The sequence below is a fragment of the Erithacus rubecula genome (genome assembly GCF_903797595.1).
Source record: "Erithacus rubecula genome assembly, chromosome: 5".
Taxonomy (NCBI): domain Eukaryota; kingdom Metazoa; phylum Chordata; class Aves; order Passeriformes; family Muscicapidae; genus Erithacus; species Erithacus rubecula.
Window position 1 is genome coordinate 21,448,618 of NC_136687.1, and position 21,109 is coordinate 21,469,726.

The 21,109-nt window shown below is 41.5% G+C and overlaps 1 protein-coding gene across 6 annotated transcripts in view; it reads right to left on the bottom strand.

Annotated features, from left to right (window-relative positions):
• Positions 1-21,109, bottom strand: part of RBM47 (RNA binding motif protein 47) — a 74,149-nt gene that overhangs the window by 2,628 nt on the left and 50,412 nt on the right. For 4 of the 6 annotated variants that reach the window (XM_079306905.1, XM_079306904.1, XM_079306906.1 and 1 more), the window contains 2 exons: positions 3,884-5,043; positions 2,257-2,463 (listed from right to left, as the gene is read on the bottom strand). In XM_079306905.1, the coding sequence (XP_079163031.1) occupies positions 2,257-2,463; positions 3,884-5,012 (1,336 nt within the window). In that variant the 5' untranslated portion in view covers positions 5,013-5,043. Of the gene's footprint in view, positions 1-2,256; positions 2,464-3,883; positions 5,044-16,530; positions 16,681-21,109 lie in introns of those variants that run through there. The other 2 variants (XM_079306903.1, XM_079306902.1) reach the window with 2 other exon arrangements.

Sequence of the window (21,109 nt, forward strand, 5' to 3'; positions counted from 1 at the left end):
AAGTCTTCAGGTTCAGGTTGGATGAGCCTTTGAGCAACCTGATCTAGTTTAAGACACCTCTGCCCATGACAGGGGCATTGGATTAGATGATCTTTAAGTTTCCTTCCAATGGAAACCATTCTATGACACTATGATTTCCATCACTGCCTCATATTGCACACTTCAACATTCTGCTTGTGACCTTTTTAGCAGTAAGGTTATTCACAAGGAAAACAAAGTAATCAATAAATAATGGATGATGGGCTAAAAGGTGGTGTTGGCACTTATGGGAGGTGCAGCCACTCAGAAAGGCAGAAATGAAGCCTAATATACACACAGGTTTCTTTCTGTGCAATGAGACTTTGCAGTGTTAAAGTGGGCAGTTATGCCTGGTGGAAGGAGGTGACAGAAAGCACTAATCTTGCTCTGATCCAGGAGACTGCAAGAAGAAAGCTGATCAGATATCTTCCAGGCAGAGATGTGTCCTCCACCAGTGGACTACTGTTTCCCCAAGCAGAGACCTCCAACTCATGAGGTTTTCCAGTTCTCCCTTTACACCAAGTCCACCTGGTCAGGTCAAACCACTTTTATCTCTAGTTTAAATATCCTGGATCATTTCTCACCAAGGCAAAGAGCTCACATGATCCATTCTACAATAAGTTCTGGCAGAAAAACAGTAGCAGGAATCTGGGGTATTGGGGTGACCTCCCAGGAGCATTCCAACTATTTGCAAAGAAATGAGCTTTAAGGTTGATCTAAACAGTAGGCAGGAAACTTTGCAGTCAGCACAATTCTACTCCTCTGTTCTGGTAATGTGCTCTCGAAGTTATAACCCCCTTCATTACAGAGGTAAGTCTTGTGTGTGATACTTATTAGATCAGCTGATCTGACTGGGGAAAACAGACCAGGTATTTCTGTGCTCAGAGGCTGGAACCATATGATAGGGGAAGGTCTGATGAAAAAACCTGAATCTCAACATGCTTCAAGTGTAGAAACATTTTGACTTGAGCTTCAAGCTTTTGTTTGGCAGTAGGATTAAATATAGACACTACTAATAAGCATGCATTTCCAAGCTCACTTTTCAAGCATCCTTTAGTAATACCTGGAATTCCTAAAGTATCTTTGCAAACACACATAGCGGTAATATTTTCTGGTGGCAAGTGGGTAGTTTTCTGAGGAACTCTGATCTTTCTCCAACTTTAATCTTAACAGCCTCCCTTTGTCTCTAGACTTCTTCTGACATTGTCTCATCCAGCTGTTAGGAAGAGCTCTTCACAGACTTCATTAGATGCAAGCTGTAATTTTCACTGACATAAATAAATTAAATATGTTTTGGGAAACCACAGTAGCTCCATTATTAAGCAATGCTTAATCCTGCCATTGCAATTTACTTGGAAAGAGAAATGGAGAGAAGACATCAGCACTTCTGCAAGAGGATTAGTGTCCATCATCTTCAAGGACCTTCATCCTCAGATCACTTTTACAAATAAAAATCTTTCCAAATGGGATCTTGAGGAATTCCAGAGCTTCAGCTTTTGTCTTGTTCACCTAGGAATGGCAAGGGCTGGGTACTCATCTGACAAAGTGGCAGAAGGGAGCAATCCCTGGCCCAGCCCTTGGACAGGCTGATCAGAGCCCAGCAGAGATGAGAGCACTCCTGCAGGCACTGCACTGCTGCAAGATGCACCCCGAGGGCTCCCTGCCTTGCTCCTTTCCCATGCCACTGATGGAGGTGGAGGAGCTTGCCTCAGTCAGGGACTTTCCTGCAATGGGAAAGCCCCAGATCTTTTTCTCAGCCTTGTATCACTGGAGAAATAAGGACTAAACAGGACAGGGCTCCAGCCTGGCTGGAAATCTAAGATAGGAATCTCCTAGGGTGAAATTAGCACTGAAGATATTAAAAGAGAGGAAGATTGCTCTAAATCATCATGTTCTGGTGTACATGGCTAGAAAGAGAGGAAAGCCTGCTTCCTTCTTAACAAATGCAAAAGTGATCTGGAGGAGTGGGCATTGAGTTAGTCCTTTTCTCTTGGCCTGAAGAGCTTCCAGATATTCATGTCCCCTATCTCACTGTGTGCCTCTTGTGTGAAGAAAGTCTGGCCAGGGCCAGAAAGCATTCAGCACAAGGGAGCACTGAGTCCCAGCCCGGGGGCCATCCCCACTGCCACAGTTGGAGCCATGGACTGGCCCTGGAGGGGTCCTCACATGCTTGAGACATGGCATGGAGAGGGGGCCTGCCCACCACGCTGCTCTCCTCCCCTCCTCACACACACTAACCTGCTCCAGGCTTAATGGCCACTGGGTTGACTGCAGGTAGCTCCAAGTTGGGAACCAGCTCATATCCTTTCTCTTGCTGTTTTCCTTTGCCTTCATGGTACCTGCTGTAGATTCCACGGCCAGCAGAGTATCCCCCCAGGTAGGAGCCCCTGGGACCTGGAGCTCTGTTGCCAGCTGCACCTCGCCCTCTGCCTCGTATGCTGCCTGCTTATGAAAACAACACAGAAGATGGTGAACAACAGAGAGTGACAGCCCCGTGGGGAGCATGAGGCTGAAATCCACAGCCTTGTGCTTAGAAATGTAGCTGCTGAAGTCAGCATGATTGTCAGCAACCCCTCTTAGGAGAACAGAAGTGCCTAAGTAGCATCCAGTAAGCCCATGCTTGTTTAGCTTTTGATGTTCCTGGGCATATATTAAGTGCTCATTTATATTGGTGGAGCTCTGGTAGCAAGTGTTACAGGTTCAATGCAGTCCGTAGAGAGTGATGGGATCCTCAGGATGATTTCTGTGTGTTAGGAACAGCATCTGCTTTCAGCTGTCCTCCAGAAGAGATCAAACTTATCAACTTATTAGCCCTGCCAAGAAGGCACAACAATATTGTCCCACCACTGCATATATTTTTACTTATGTTGTTTAATTATTTTCTCTGCCATTTTATTAGGTTCATATAACCCATTTCCAAAAATATTGCCTATATTAATCTTAGTGACTCTACATGTGTCATGACTGTACTTTGAACACTGCAGTATTGATGTACTTTATGATGATCTAATTGAATATTTAGACTGTTACTCAACTCTGTCACAGTTCATTGCAAGCACAAATCTGGAAATTGAGAAGAAGCTGAAATTCTTGAACAACTAGGGTTAAAAATACTTCTCTGCTTATATGGGTGCTTTAAGAATATATTGATGTTAAATTGTTTCTTCTATGGAAATACACATCAAATTTCAGAAAACTCTTATAAGTGCAGGATAATTGTAATTATAATACCAGTTATAGCTGTTAGGGTTTTTTATGAATAAGTGATTTTTGATTAATTTTTAATAACTGTAACTGATTACTAATTAGGTATACATAATAAAAATTATTTTTCACTCACATGATTCCTTCTGCTTGTAGTTCTCAAATGACTTTATGATGGACACCATTACTGTAATTTTAATGCGGAATGTAAATGACACCTAGAGAGTTCTTAAGGCTTTCCCTAACCTCCCTCCCTTTGGATAGTTACCATACCCAAGTCTCCAGAGCACTCTGTCATAGGATCCAGCTCTTTGAAAGGAGACATCAGAAGCTGGAATTTTTAGATTTGCTCAGACTTTATACAACACTCGTAAAACCCAGCTCCCTCTGTTCCCCATCCCATGCTTGTTTTTTACCTATTCCTAAGCATATATTTGAAACTTCTGTCATACTATCTTGTACATTAGCAATTATTTATAGATAAATGCACTTTGTGCATTCATAAACTAAAGTAAGACCAGACAGCAATATGACAAAAAGGCCTATAAGACAGTATTAAGAAAAAATTGCATGGCACTAGCTGTCCTTTGGCTGAGGCAGACCTGTGGCATCAGCCTAAGATCAACCCTGCCCATCACATCCCCTAATTGTGCTTACTAACCTTTCACAAAGTAATCTCTGTTGGGCCCGATCAGGGCATTGTATGGGTATCCATAGTATGCCAGTGTGTATGGATCACAAGAGTAAACATAGTTAGGCTGCTGAGTTACTTCGGAGGTTGCTGCAGCCCCTCCTTTTGCTGCTTTCTGGTAGCGAGTGTACTGCTCCTTGTCTACCGGCTTGGCCAAGGTAACCTCCAGGCACGAGCCCTCCAGTTCAACACCGTTGAGGTTGTTCATGGCATGAATGGCATCTTCCCTGGTTGTAAAGTGCACAAAGGCGTAATCGCGTATTTTTTTCACTCTCTCTACACAGCCAGGGTTAAACTGACCAAACACCTTTTTAATGGTGTCCTCTGTGGTCTCAATCATTAAATTCCTCACATATAGGATTTTAACAGTCTCCATGACATCTTCATCCACATCTATCTCTGGTTCTGCCCAGTCAACAGCGATTTGATGTCCCCACAGCTGGATCCTTCCTGGCATGAGTTTTCTCCTGGCCATGGCCGCTGCTCGATGGCTCTCGTACTCCACAAAGGCAAAGCCTCTGTTCTTCATCTTGTCTGCGGCGCTGGCATACACGATGACATCCAGCACACCTTCTGTCACCTTGGCAATCTCTTCCAGGATCTCCTCTCTCTTCTTCATCTTGGGAATGCCTCCGATGAAGAGGCGGCAGTTGTCCACGCTGCAGCAGACGCCCAGCAGCCTGCCGGGGCGGATCTCGTAGTTGTTCAGCTCCCTGACGGCGCGCTTCGCCTCGTGCTTCTGCGTGTACATGACGAAGGCATAGCCGCGGTTCTTCCCGTCGAAGTCCATCATCAGGCGCATCTCGTAGATGCGGCCCACGGACTCGAAGACGGGCACGAGCTCGTCCTCGTAGACGTCGCGGGGGATTTTGCCCACGAAGACCTCGCAGCCGCGCGGAGGGTGCAGCCCGTCCCAGCCGGGAGGAGGGCCCCCGTACTTGCGCTGCCCGTTCTCCTGGATCATGCTGTACCCGGTGCGGGCCATCAGGGCCAGCAGGGCCGCCTCGTTGGGGGCACCGGCCACACCCTCGGGCACTTTTGTGGTGGCCACGTTAGCAGAATCATTGCTCATCCTTGCAGTGGAATCCTCAGCAGTCATGGTGTCAAACTCATTCACAGCCTGATGGAACCTGGGCAAATGAAGGAGGAGGACACTCGTTAGCTATTAGCTACCATCAGAATTCCACCTCTCTTTCATTTTCCTGTAGTTCTGCAAGGTTGTTTTTCAAACTGGGGCTAAGGCTGCAGAAGAACAGAGGAACAAGCCACACCAGCCTGAAGAGTGATTCTGCACGTGTAGTGCACCCTGGACAGGCAAAGCTCCTCTTTGAGGGAATGGTCGAGGATCAGCTGCCCACACATCCTGGGCATCAAGAGCTGCTGTCACAGGACACCAAATGCACATGAATGGATGCCAACAAGCACCTCAAAATCTCAGGACCTTTGAGACCATTGTCTTCTCTTTGCAATGGTAGGAAGGAGATTATGAAGAACTGGGAGAGAGAAGATACTGACAGAACGCCAGCAGTACCCATCTACAGAGCCTTCTCCTCCCTCTCAGTCACTCCTCAGTTAATCCATTTACTCCTGAGCAGCACAAATACCAGGTGCCATATGGTGAAAGGTGGCAAATGCATGAGAAGCACCAGACACTTTGTGTTTGATAACAATCCCTTGCTCCTCTAGACCTCCACAGTAACTGTCAAGTAGGAAATAATAAATACATTTTAGCAGCAGAGGTGGGAGGAAATCCTTGTTCTTTTGTGCAAAGAGATCTGACAAGCTTCTGACTTGCCTGCTGCTTGTGTCACAATGTCTGATATATTTGTCTCTTCCATTATTACAGCAGGATTTGACAAAAGCTGAAGAGAATCACTCCTTTATGAGAGGCAGCTTGCTTTAGACCAAGCAAAGAGAACAGCACTGTAAGCCAGGGAGAGGAAGGCAAATCTCAGAAACCTTAGTCTGCATTTGAGCACAGGCAGAGAGCAGGAAATGCAGACATACAGGAAATGACCATGCTAATAACCAAAACTGCAAGACAGTGGACTTTCTTTCAGAGCAAATTAAATAAGACACCTTAGGACTCTGAGAGTAGTTAGTTCATTGACTTTTAAAGTTGCAAGGCTCCATCAGACAATTTAATACAAGTGATTGTATATGACATGGACCATTACATTTTAGTGTTATTTGCACATTAGGTGCTATAGCATTTATCTGAGTAAACTGTATCTTCCACAAGGACCTTGGCTTTAAGGAATCAGGGAGCTGTGGACCCTGCCACATCCCTGTATGACTTGTTTGCTAACCACTACATCACACAAGCAAGTGTGCAGCATTTCTCATGAGAATTTGTCTGGCTTTTGCTTCCAGATAGGACTAGATAGACTAAAGACTCCTTCAAGACCTCTCTCTATGCCTTTTAGTGGTATTTAAGTCATTTAATCAAGACACAATTCTATCTTTTGAATAAAACTTGCAGGCTGAACTCACAATTAGTAATTTTTTCTCCTAAAATTCTTGTTTCTTGGTCTTTGAGCGGTTCTCTAGAGCTTTAGCCTTTTTCACATTTGGTATACACAGGGAAGAAGATCACCCCTCCTTCTTCTCCCCATGTCTCTGTCATGCCAAAGCCTGTTTCTTCACATCTTCTGACTAGCAAGTCATATGGAGTTGGGTGGGGTTTTAAAATTCTAACCTCAAATCCTTCATAGAAGTGCCACTTGCTCTGGTTATGTCCCATGTAGCAGGCATGACTCATATTTATTACTCCCAAATGCCACAACCTTGCATTCAGCCCTATCCCAACTGCCTCTTGAGTAGATCCCACCTATTGGGATTTACACAATTAGCTCCTCCCCATTGTGTTTTACAACTCCATCAGTCTTCCCTTCACTGATTTATTTGTCATGATTTGCATTCATCACCAGTCTGTTGATGGAACTATCAAAATACACTGACCCTTATAGGACACTGCAAACCACCATAAGAAATGATCCCAATATATGGGTTTGATAGGTTTTTTTTTTTTTTTTTTTTTTGTTTGTTTTAAAAAGGGCAAGGCTTCACAGAGATTTATTTATTCTATATAGTTGTCTTATTCAGTGAGACACAGGTTTCTCTCTGTCCCATAATATATATATATATATATATATACATGTATATATACACACCTTTCATCTGAATAATTTGTCCATTGCATTGGTTAACACTAAGGAAGATCTTTCATTAGCACAGCAAGCCCAAGTCCACATAAATATCGGCAAAAATTTTCAGCACCAAAGTCTGATTTGTATGGCTCACAAAATCCATTTAAATCCTGGTAACCTCAGCACCTCAGATTTTTTTCAATAAAGCTCCTGAGCTGCCCAGAATTGTGCTGGTCTATACCCAGAGATGCCTCTGCATGAGCTAGGGCAAACACCATTGAGCCTGGTTCTCCTAAATGCATTTGGGATTGGGAACCCAGACCTCTGAGCTTTGGTCTGTGGTTGGACCTGATCCTGCATGAGTTTTGGGCCATGAGTGTTGCATGCTGATGCTTCTGAGCCATTTTAATCTAAAAACGTGGAGAAGATGACAAAGAAAGTGGAGGGGAATAATAGTGATGCTGATCCTTAGCATCATTATGATACTTTAGGAAACACAATTCCTTTGAAGCCAGGTCTGTCACAGGTAGCTTCTTGAACTGCTGTTGGTACATGTTTCTCTCAGATTCAGATAATACCCTTTAACAACCAGATATTTTAATTTTATTTATGGGAATTACTTGAAATAATTAAGAAAATTAAGGCAGAGCAAAACAGCTTCATTTTTCACTTGACAACTTGGCTCTAGAAGTGTGACCACCTTTCTTAGAATAAAGCAAAGCTAGTTATACAAACACTTTGGTGGGAAATAATTATTACCTTTACATGGGCCACCTGTTGGCAAGTGAAGTACTTATCACCCCAAGTTAGACTAAGTTTAAAAATTAGCAATTCCATTCAAACCTCCTGATTTAGGTCAACTTGTAAAATAAGTCTGTATATCTGTTATCTGCAGGGCTCTGTGTCTGGGGCTGTCATCTGGAAAGCTGCAATTGACTGCTGGGTTTGTGCAATGAGGGGAGATGAAACAGAATCCCCCCTGACCCCTAGAAACCAGTTGGTAATTCAATGGATATGCAGGAGATTACATGTTCTTCAGCACTTTGCATTGCACCAGCAGGATGATTTCTTATACTGTAAGTTGTACATGAAGTTACTTCTAACAGCTGCTGGCCATCCTTGCTGCAGACACTGCCACACACCATTTGTGATAGTGCATAATTAAAAATTCCTTGTGAACCTAAAATGCATTTATCCCTATGTAATTTATTTTGAATCAAGATTGATGATCAAATGTGGTTGTTATTTTTTTCCTGTGCAGCTACATAGAGCTGGGTTTCTTAAGTAGGTACTACCCAAAAAAAAGTTATAGAGCCCATATTGTTGTAACTAAACACACACTTAACAACTTGTTCATTGCCACGTTATACAGTCAACACCTTGACTAAGTTCAAGTATCATTTACCAGAACATTTATCATCAGTGATCATCTGTAGCTTTATGAGAAAATGCACAGGCTGTCTGGCCCAAGAGCTCTTCTCTCTTGCTATTACCACCTTTCAAAATGGGCTACCAGCACAATCTAACCCTTTTCAGATTGAAATGCAATTCCTCTCAAGAAAATACTTTTTGAAAATACCAGTTTCCAAAGTGCTGAAACCTGCTTGTGCATTTTTTAAGTCAACAGTAAACTTGCTATCATGTGTTGTGTGTCCACACAAGTCATGGGCTGGTACTATGGGTCTGGTGGCCTCAATAATGCCAAACTGATTTCCAACATCTGATGTGTGAGATTAATGCAAGAAAAGACATAAATTTAATCTCCATTAAAATGCAGTGTCTTGTGAAATATAAGTGCTTGGTTTCTAGACTCTGAGGAGGAAGGCATGGCTGAACTTGATAACATAGATTCAAAATAGAGAGACAGACAAAAATATTTTTAACAAGAAAAGTTGTGGTTTGCAGACAGCTAAGTTTTAAATTACTCATTATCAGGACTGAAACAAGTCCTTGACTTCTTTTTAAAAAAGGGTAAATCTTGCTTGATTGTTCAACACCACATTAGATGGATGCTAACATCTGCTAGCCTACCAGGAGTGAGGCTTATGAGCCCCTCAGCTCAGCATCTCTGTTCCAAGGACTCTTCCTTGTACAGGTGAACTCCCAGATATATACGTTTCACTGAAACCATTCAAATTTCACTTTGCTTATGAAACTCTTCTGCTGCCAGTAGAAAGGGCCTAAATTGTTCTTGCCCTAAACATGAATTTCCTTCTTTTTAAAGGTACTTTTTTTCCCCACATCCCAGAATATTAAACAGCAAACTTACTGTGTTGGCAGTGACTGACCTAAAGCATACTGTGAGCAGGTTGATTAACTGAGACAGGTATTTTATTAAGCAGAAATACCACACCCTGATCAACAGCAATACAGGGCCAAACGGTGATGTCCCTTGTCCCAGGGCAAAGGCAGCTTGGGGCCCCAGCAAGAAAGCAATGCCCAAAGTCCACACACCAGCTTATCCCTGGGTTAGTCCAGCACTGGGCAGTGCCCTGTGAAGTTGGGCAGACACGTTCTCCTCTGTTGATCCTAGTGTGGTCAAACAGGCTTTTACAAGCACAGGGGCACAGCCAGTGTCCTTGTGGAAGTAACTGTGTGTCCACTCGTGTGCTCCTATAAAATGAGGTTGTTTATGTTTGGACTTAATTAATCCCTCCAGTTTTGTGTTACATAGATTTAGTGGCATCATGTGTCCTTCTGTGGGTGACACAACTGCCAGCAGTCACAAAGCCTGGGGACAAGTGCCAGCACCACCACAGGCAGCTGGAGAGACCAGGGAGATGTGCTGTGTCTGTGGTAACTGTCCAGGGGAGGGATGGGGACACCTGTGTCCCACCTGGAGACCCTGTACTGTGCCAACTCCTGCTGAACTGACAGGGTGTGTCCTCATGCACACTGCACAGCTACTTCTTCCTTCAAGAAACTGCCACAGCTTTGCATTTTTAACCACAGAGGGAAAGACAGCTGCTGAAATTTCAAATACACCCTGTTAGCAGAGGGAAATAACAGCTGCTGGTTTAAATGTGATCTTCCTAGTATTTTACTTGAAATAATAAGGGAAAGTGTTGATCCTGATGATGATGATGATAGGCAGCATCTCTAAAAGCATGGCTGTCATTAAAGTTCTTTGTTTTCATGACAACTTTATATTCATAAAATGCATACAAAAACAACAGTTTACTAAGAACAACTGTGTTATTTTATCGCAAACATCAGACACCCCAGAAATGCTGAAAACACAGGAGCCTTAGATCTCAGTTTAGAGATCTATTCCCTGAACAGAAAAATTCAATGGCCTCGTCAATTCTAAATAAGTAAGTGACTCGTGCATTGCTTCAAGTCTCATGTGCAAGTTTAAAGACAATTAGAGTATCATTATACATCACTGTCACTCTTTTCCTCCTCATTATTTTCACAAATGAGCTGAACAAAGCAGGTGTCATTGAGACTGTTGCCGAAGCTGAGCCATGCCATGCCCAGCTGCAGGATCCAGGGCCACTGTGGGGATCAAAAGAATTGGATCTCACTTGGTTTCCTACATTCTGCCATTAATGAAATGCAGGTGTCCAAAGCTGAAACTTATGGTGGGTCAGTGCAAGAGAGTGCAGCATTTCAGCACAGCTTTTTGGTCAAGGCCTTTTTCTGAAGGTCTTTCAGGCAGGAAAGAGAGAGTTACATGGGATGAAGAATGCCTTTACCCTTTTAAAAAAAGCAATACTGAGGCCAACAGGCCATGACAACATCTGCAATGTGTCAGACACACTTCTTTACCTGCAGCTGAACTGAGTGAAGAAGTTGCCCCTAGGCTAGGTGAAACATTTTGAAAAGGTGAATTTTCTTAATCTGGACCACTTTGGCAAAGCTCTGTGGAAAAAGTGGTGAACTGTGTCAGCAGACTAAAGGGGCAGGAACAATGGCTGGTGAGAGACTTGATGAGCAGCTTGTGATGAGCAGCCTGGAAGAAAACATCCTCAGGGATCATTGACAATGATGTGTCTGTCTGCTGTGCAATTTATCCTGCTGCCACCACTGCAAAAGGGCTGCTTATTCCCATCATCATCTGCATGCCTCCGTTGGGTCATTGACCTTGTCCCTCCTCAGCCAGGGTCAGGAGCTTTTTGGGAAGGTGCTGCACAGAACACAATGACATGTGCATGGAGCAGCATTTGCAGCACTGTGTATTTCCCACGTATGTTCACACAAGAACATGTACAAGCAGAGGCTCTCTGCCCACTAAAAGTAGTATATTCAAATACAGAGAGCAACAGTGCCTGAGAGGTAGGATAAAACCAGCCTACTTCATCCTGAGGCTACCTACTGAAACTAGGAGAAAAGGAAACAGCCTCAAGTTGCACCAGGGAAGGAAAGATTTCTTCACCAAAAGAGCTGTCAAGCACTGGAACTGCTGCTCAGGGATGCAGTTGAGTAACCATCTCCAGAAGTATTTAAAAGACATGAAGATGTGGCACTTAGGGACATGGTTTAGTGGTGGAGTTGGCTGTGTTCAGCTAATGGTTGGACTCAACGATCTTAGAGGTCTTTTCCAACCTATAGATTCTATGATTGTATGAAATTCCCATTTCTGCTATGGTGACAATTGGCATTCTAATCTAGAGCCGTTTTATCAGAGTTCTGACCATTGATTTCATTGCAAGAGTTTGTATTTCATGTCTAAACTTTCAATTTTATTCTGGTCAGTTAGTTATGTTTGCTCTGTATGGGAGGAGATAAGGTTCAGTGCCTGAAAAGCTGTTTTCAGGGTGGATTTACTGCAGAGAGGGTCTGTGCATGGTTTTCAGTTGCTTAAATTTATCCTAAGTGGCTAAATGTGTTAAAAATGGTTGGTTCCATTTAAAACTCAGCAAAATCTGTTGATTTTGACTTTTGATTGTATTAGGTTCAAAGAAAGAGACAGAAAATAAAGTGTGATATTTCTAACAGTATTCTCATCTAGCACAGTTGACTGACATCAGGGTGAGGGATATATCTAAAATAGGGAGGAGCACAACAGAAAGTTCTACTTTAAAGGTCTGGCAGGGACAGGTTATGTTCTCCAGGCACCAATTAAAAGTGATGTATTTGGCTTAAAAAATTTAACAAAATTACCAGAAATCTATTCTCTTGTTTCTTGCTCCTTTTTAGGAGGAAAACACCTAAAATTGTTCTGAAGATTAGCATCCTGGAATTTCCCAGGTTAAAACTTGAATGCTAATCAGATAATTCAACAAGGAATTTGTACAGTCAACAATTGGCTACAGATTCAATCTAGGATTTGAAGGTTAAACTTCTTATTTTTACCATTATCATTAGAAAAGTAACAGTTACAGATCTAATTCCCTTAAACATACTATACCAGTTCCCTTGGCCTGTTAATTTTACCTCACAGCAATTTTATTTATAATTTAAAAAATGGAGCTAAAATTATGATTCCCATACAAAATAAAGTCAGCTTGTGTTGTGCAAATGTTCTGCCTATTCTGTTACCAATCCTCTCTGCATCATCTTTCTATGGTGTATTTAATCTTGTGTGTGATCCACTTGCATTATCTGTAAGCACTATCCATGTCTAGCAGTGAACAGTCCCAGGAGGAAGGTCTCTCAATGACCTGACCTCCTGCTTAAAAACTGCAAAAATTACATTCAATGAGATGTGAGTAATGATATTTCAAACAATGAAGTAAGAGAACTTTCCTGAGTGAAGCTTTGTCTCCTGCCATGGCTTTTTGATGATCACAAGTCAAAATGTGTTCAGAAATATGGTTTTACCATGGTAAGAATGAACCCATGCTGATGAAAAAGTTACTGATGTATCACAGCATCACCAACACCTGGAGAATCCTACTAACATGACCCTGCTTCTGCAATGTGAATTCTGCCAATGCAATGTGTGCTTCTTGAGTGTTTTTATGCTACTGCAGTGCCAAACCAGCCACCTCAAACCACTTCTGAAGGAAGTTTGGGTAAGCAAAACCCAGTCTCCTCCCTTATTTTATAATGCACTTTCCTGCAAGTCATTCAGAACTTTGTCCAGCAAATTGTGTAACCCCTGTGTTATCCTGTTTGCCCCAGCTCCATCTTTTACCCACTCCAGTTGATACTAATTCCTAAGTCTCACCTCTTTTGATAGGACTTGTTACTGGCTGAGACTGAAGATATTACCCTCCAATATACTGAAGCCACATGTTGAGGAAAGCTGAGAAGATGAGACACGGTTTGTATATTCACTGTTTTCGTCTGTCTAATCAGGAAACAGCACAACCATTCCCTTCTCCCCGAATTCCCATATTTCAATCTAGTAAAAAGAGTCAATAATTACTATGATCAGACAGGAAAATTATATATATAAAAAAAATTATATATACATTTCAGTGTAGTCTTTCCTATACTGCATGAGTTGTACTTGATGGGAAACTTTTTGCAGTGTTTCTTTACCAAAAATGTGATTAAACACTGTTCTCTGCAGATGCTGATACAGGTAAGTGTGTCCTCCTCTCCTCCTCATTAACTGTCTGCTTTAGAAGGCATTCTGCTTGGAAAGGGATAAGAGTTTCATTCAGGATGGACTAGAAGCTCACATGAGAAGGACAGGAGGAGTAATGTTCTGCAACTGAAAAAAACAAAACCACAGCTAGACTCTTCTGTTAATCATTACACAGGAAAGATAATACATTCACTTATTTCACTTCTTGTCCTGAAGAAAAATCTTATGAACATAGTGATTTAATTCAATCACTGAAAATATCTGTCAAAGGCTTTGCTGAACTCTATGGTGCAGGGATATGTGTGCATGCACTTCTTTGTTTTTGTGACACAGGACACTTTATCTACCTGTCTGTCTACATAAATATTATAGTAACATGTTCCACTCTGCAGTGGAACCAACAGTATCTTAAAAAGTTGAAAACTTACAGTCGTCTTTTCAGTTTTTCTGATCAAACTTTTTCCTCTAACTTTCCTGGAGATCCCAGAGTGAAACATAACACATCCTGCCTGTTCATATACAGTCTACTCGCTTAGTCAAATTTATTACAATAAAAATAGCTTCAGTATTTTCAGTTTACCCTTATCCCATGCACTACTTTTATTGCAACATTCTAAGCTTTGGATACCACGTGAACACTGCAACAACAGGGGGCCCAACCTGCAACCCTGCTTTCAGCAGGAGGCAGAAATTCCAGGGAAAGCTCAAAGTGGCTCAACATGTTCCCTCCCCCTCAGGTCACTGAAATGAAAATAAAATCAACAGAAAGCAAACCACAGCTGGGATGTGAACGTTCGCTACTGAAAGTACATTAAATTCAAAGCATTTGGCTTAGTCAGTGGCTGGGGTTTTGTCCTTTTTTTTTTTTTTTTTTTTTTTTTTTTTTTTTCCTTTGTGCACTGACATTTGACCCTTTTTTATAATATGCACCTTGCACCACTGAAACCCAGCTAGTTATTAATTAAACTCAGGTACCAATGGCTGACTTGTACATATCACCATTTTAACTGCCTGGCGCTGCCCGGGAGTGGGGGCTGGAAGTCAATCGTCTGTCCTGTGAAATTCTGTCATGTCGGCAGAAAGGAGCTGCAAAGTGCAGCAATTTGCACCTGACCTCTGATCTAAGAAGTTTGTACAGACCTTTGAACGCTGGATTGGAGAATTGAGAAATGAGGTTTACAAGTACAAGGAAGAGATTTGCAGCACTCGTTACCTGTGCCCAGTGTTAATATTATAAATTAAAAAAATGTTTAACCAAGGCAAGAACTCTCTCAGGGGGCAACTCTCCTGTGCTGGGTTAATTCAAGACAATTTAAGTCTACTGAAATTAAAACTCACTTGGAAATACTTATGGTTTTGAAATTAAATTTCTGTTCACTCCAGAAAAGGAGTGGGATTTCAGACAGATATAATTTGAAATTCACCTTTGTTGACCTTAAGTGAGATTATTTCTTTTCTAATTAGAAGCTGAAGAAAGAAGACAAGGATCATTTGATTAAATATAATTTCTTCAGCAAAGACTGAGCTGAAATGCAGAATTGAATGGAAATTATTAAAAAGAGTAGCAAAATGATGACTCCCTTGTTAGCTTTATTTTTATGCAAGAGATTATCTAATCTTGGTTATATAGTGCAAAGCTGTATGAGAAACCCATGGAAAAATAATCAAACCAACAATATTACAACAAGTTCTTGACAGACAGTCATGTGGCCTTGTCTTGACAAACATAAAGGACACGTTTTGAAGTTCTGTTGGATTAACCATGTCAATTTAATTAAAAACCTCTCTCAACTCTTATGCACACTGGCAAGGTCTTTGGTGCAACACCACCAGCTAACACTGACTTCAGATTGCTCTGGGTGTGAAGGTCTGCAGAGATCAGCTGTGATAATAACATTGAAGAAGATGTCCTTTCTGCCACCCAGCCTGCCAGGCCAAGGAGCACTGCAGGGGACAGCAGTAACATCTGCCATGACGTCCCTCGGATGTTCTGGGCACAGGCTGTCACCCTGTGTCATCATGGCAAGCTTGGGCAAAGGGAGAGGGAGTGCTGTGCAGATACATTTTGAATCATGGTTTCCATCCCACCTGGCTCAGGACAGGACACCATTACATACAGCAGCTGCACCTGGTCTACATGTAAACTGACATTTTTGTCACTGGTTTTAATTGAACCTTAACTTTCAACAACTACAATTTTTTTTTTCTGGTTTAAGTTCAAACTTCGCTATTGTTATCAGTACTGACCCCAATAAAACAATAAATTAATGATTAAATAAAGAAGGGTGAATAGATTAATGTCATGTGTCTAATGTCACATACAAGTCTTACACATTTCACATGTTGCTTAAGTGGAATGAGTAGAAAAATACCAAAGCTGACTTTCTTTGAGTGCTGTCAAATTTTTCAGTATGCCGATTGAGCTATATAGATTCATTTATACTGATAATACTTGCATATATATAGTTTACTTAAACCTTCCTAGCCACCTTCAATCTATAAGCCCCAAATTCAGCACCAAAAATGATAATCCACTTTTAAAATTTGATTTTTTATGTCAGTCTCTTGAAAAGGCAGAACAAAATACCAGGCGGCGCAGACAATGGCAGAGTCGGACTGACTGACTGAAAACACAATGTCAAGCACCTGAAATTGGCTATCTTTTGCTTCATTAATTTAAGATAGCAGAAAAGATAGCTCTGAAACATGATTTTGTTTTCTTCTGTCTAAATAATCAGTGGTTTAGTGTTCATTGTTCTGACATTCGTTTTGGTATTTGCTATGTAAATTCTTTCAGATATTCACATATCGATCTCACAGTTCATTCTTACAAGCAGTTGCCCAATTCTCAAACAACCCCTTAGGACCCTCTAAAAGAAGGCAAACCCCTGAACTCATACCTTGATGATGACATACTTTTGGTCTCAGCTCCCTGATAAATGAAACCCAGATAAAAAGCCCTGCAGAGCAAACAAGATTTCCCTTACCTCTCCGTTCCTGTGATCGAAGTGCAACAAGTTAAGGGGACTCGCACCCTTGCCCGAGCAACCTTTCTTCCTAATGGCAAGAGCTGTGCAACCTGGTTATAGAGTTTATGCATCTCTTTATTGGCCAGCGAGCGTTAGCCATTTAAATTCCTTGGGAGTCATTTGTTAAGGGCTCTTAGGCTGAGGCTAAGTGGGTGGGACGGAGGGAAAGGGGATGTTAGTGCTGCCAGACGCGGAGAGCTCTCCAAAGTGGTTTGAAGATTAATAGAAAACTATCTGCAACAAAGGGATCTTTGGAGGGAGGACTGCGTCCAACCTTCAGGGAAGCACAGGAAAGAGGAACCTAATATTTTCACAGGTAATAAGAATTTCAAGAGAAAGATTTCATTTAAAATTCGAATCTTGGAAAAAAAAGGAGTGAAACATGTACAAACAACTTCTTCCTAGCACAAGGCGTTGTGCAAATAGCTTGGGTTACTCACAACAGATAAGATAAGAAAAGGGCATATTTTGCTTGACTGCATGAGTCTTTTTCACTGAAACATTTTGTTTTCTTTATGTTGTCTGGCAAAATTATTTCAGGCTGCACTGAATCAATTTACCTTTGGTTGTAGGCAAAACAAAGGGTCTGCAGCTCGTGGGGTGAGCTATAGATTTACTGATCCTGTCGGTGGTGGGACGGCAGGAATAACTCAGCCTATGCCGTGTACCCGACATGCACTGTGTCAGCAGTAAACACGGAAACTCCAATGTGTTTGCTCAAAAGGAAAAAAAGCACCTGGTGCAGAAGTAAAAGCACAGGGGTGGTAAAACATGATTCATGACAGTAGAAATGGTCTGTACATAACAACGGAGCATTAGGCCCTGGGAGCACTTAGGCAAAGCAAACAACACACCTTCTCAAGCAGCCAAGAGGAGGAACCGCTCCGAAACACTCTTTGGATGATAGATTTGCCCGGTTGGCAAGCAGTGTGCACAACCAGCCGGCGGGAGAAGAGGGAGCAGGGCTAGTTTCTGGGAAAGGAGACAGCCTGAAGAAGGTGAAAAGCAAACAGCATATTGCAGCAGCAAAACAACTACAGTATTCTGTCCTTTCCCTGGTGTTTTTTACTGGCATAATCATGATTTTCTTCTTTCTCTCCTTTTTTACTGTTTTTTTCCCACCCCAAAAAGAAAGCTTGGTCCAAACCTCCATCCAAGCAGCACACAAGCAACAACCTCAGGGCATCCACATGTGCAAGGAAAAGTGTCTTAAACTCTCAGTGACAAACCATAAATACAAGTATATTCTGCACAGGAAGCACTGTCAGTTTGTTCGAGATGACCCTACATAATTTATTCTTGTCCTCTGAGTCCTTTAGTCTGGACATGTAAAACTTAACAAACAACCTTATATTGCCAAATCAGAGGCTGGCCAATAGGGAAGAGGGGTAAGGGAGTCAGTGAGCGTAGAGATAAGCCCTCTAATATTAGAAGGCTCCAAGTTAGAGAGAAAAATGTGGAGGATGGCAAAGCTGGCAAAAGATGCATCTTTTTGGCGGTTTCTGAAAGCAAACATGAAGGAGAGCAGTTCTACTTACACTGCAAACCAATGGGTGATTGCAATCACTCTGCTCCTGATTTTTATACTTGTTTACCCACTGTACTGGGGCTGTGGTGTGTTAGACACTGTACAAACACACCTGGAGCCTGGATCCTGGTCCCAGAGTGTTGGCAGCCCAAGCCTACTGTGCAAGTCTTTCATCTTCAGAATTCATCCCTGCAAATGTTAACCCGTTGGTTACAAGAGCTGCAGAGAAGCAGGTACTGCCCTGCAGGCAAGGAAGCTGCAGCATGGAAATTTAAATAGTCTACCCAAGACTATGGAAAAAATGAGTATCAAAACTGGGGATAAAATCTAGGAGATTCTGCCGAAATAAGATCCATCCCTCAATCCTACTGATCGCTATAAGAAAGTGAGTATAAAAATTGGCAGTTAAGAATTTGCAAAATTCCATCAAATTAATTGATTTTAAGAAATCAATATCTTTCTCTTACTTCATATTTTTCTGTTGGAAAACAAACCAAACTTAAAGCTAAAAGTATTGTAAAGTGAATCCTATCAGCTACAATTGTGTATGTACTTGAAAGCCCAGAGAAGACTGGTGGTATAAATGAAATAATGATGGTATTGTGGTGTAAGTGGAAAAGCATTGATGCTCAGGAGCTGATGGGCTAATTTTTAGAAGGCTGTTCAAAGGCTGTGTCAATTAGGATCATGTAGGAAGGCCTCTCAAACCCTTGGCTTTCATTTCATATGTTCACTTTTAGCTGCACCCTGTTGTTAGGTTCCAAGTTATTTTCCCATTACTGTTTAAAGCAAGGATCATCAACAGATCATCTGCTGCAGGGTATTCTCAAGTGTTACCATTCTGAGTGGCAGAATTTAAAAATATATTAATTTTACCCGCAGACTGTGCTTTTATAAGGAACTTCAGGAGTCTGGGCAGAATTCTGCAGTGTACCTCCCAGCTTTCCCTGACATTAGACACCTGGTTTCCTTTGACTTTAAAACCACTGTGTTCATAATGATTGCATGGCTCTTTATATACTTCCTTATGATGGCATGTAAGGAGGAGTGGAAAAGTGTTAAGGGCAGAGCCATGTAAGCAGCAGGGAGGATGGGTTATATATATATACCACATGTTCCTCTATACAGCATCCATTGCTCTGGGGTGAAAATATAACACTTATTTCCTAATGGACAGTGACTACAATGAATAAAACCCACCCAGTGTTACAATAATGACATATATATTTAGTTGTTTCGTCATTTAAATTATTGACAGTGAAGCAGGGGCTAAATCCTAAGAGGTGTGAAAGGGAACAGTCCAGACCAGTCCATGCCCATGTTTCCCTTAAACCTTCCATTGTCTTTTATTCTTCCTATTGCAAATGAAAGATTTTTCCTAAATAATTATTCTCCTGAATACAGTGATAGAAAAGGCTGGAAATTTGAAGGAAAAAAATGATATTCACTGGAATATAGTAATGCCTGTGAATGGGGATCTTCTCCCTGATGAAGAAAAGACTTTCAACAAGTTGGTGTGCTTCCCCTCAGCTATATCTCTTCTACAAGCAGACACCAACTGGCCTTTACAGATGGAGTGCACTGGGCTCCTTGGTATGAAAACAAGCACTAATGAAGCATTGGATCTGCCTTCTGAGATTTTTAGAAAGACCAAACCCAAATGCTTTGGGAGATCCAGAAGCTGACCACAGGCTCATCATTTTATTGGCGAGATGTCATTGTCCAGATAAGAGTGAGTCTTTTTTGATTATGGTAGTAGATAGATTTTCAGGAGATATTTCATGATGGAAACTTAGCATTATGTGACAGTGCAGACTTGTGAGCAAGTGAAATGAGAAGGGAGAATGAGGAATGAGCAATAGGTTGGGCTTTATGGTTTTATTTAGACTTCACAAACTACTGAGACACTGCAGTGGAATGGGAAGGGAATGTACCAAGTAAAATATTTCATTGAAAGGACACAGGAATCTAAGAGTGACTGGTAAGGTCTCTAATCTCAATCTCAAAACGTCTTGATCGGTATATTCCCACATAAACCCAGTATCAGTCACAATACAGCCACAAAAATTGGCACCTCATAATGTAACAAACAGCATTTTTTTTTCGTTTTCTATAATTTCCTTCTCTTTTTAACAAAGCCACTCTGTATTTGGTGGAACAGGTTCCCACATGTTTATAGAACAATTTTATTGACTATTTGAATGTTTAAAGGGACAACACCACTTTATTTAAATTAACAACATGTTATTTTACACATGTTCTTATACAATGTGAGTTAATACGGCACATTTTGTCATTTCCTGACTTTCCTAAGCTGTTGCAGACCAATGTTTTGATCTTTACCTTGCCACATCACAGAGAATTGCCCTTTTAAAGATGGACTCCCCATCTGCTCTGCCAGCCACATGCCTTATCCCACCACGGAGATGACAAAACCACAGACCTGAAGGTGGAGTACCAACAGGAGGAAATTTGGCCAAGGACACATTGGGCTTTCCCAGTTTGTTTTTTAGTCTTAGGTTTCTCTGGTTCATGGGCAGTGGGATTTGCTCTGATAACCTTTACGGTCACTAGGCAAAGGTTTTGTTTATTTTTAGCAAAAATCTATTTTATTGTCATTCTGCAATGAAAGTCAGCACAGAGGATCACTGTAAAAATCAGACTCAGTTTCCCCATGTAGAATTTTGTGTTTTCATTTAAACTTGAAAGCAGGCTTTAGGTTCCAAAATGTAAGAAGACAGACAGTGAATAAACCCATGGAGTGGAATAGATTTTAATTAGCACACAAAACAGAAGGAAACCAGCAAAACACAAAATTGATTGGTTTGGGTTTTTTTATATGACCATAGCCATTAGATTTCTGTGGCATGTTTGCTTTCCATGAAAATAAATACAGGGTAGGTTCTGGATAGACGTATCTATAAGGGAGGTTAATACAATAATTGCCTTTCAGTCCTAGAGTAAATAAAACACTCCATAGGAAAAAGGTTTTGCCCTTGCTAGCCTGAT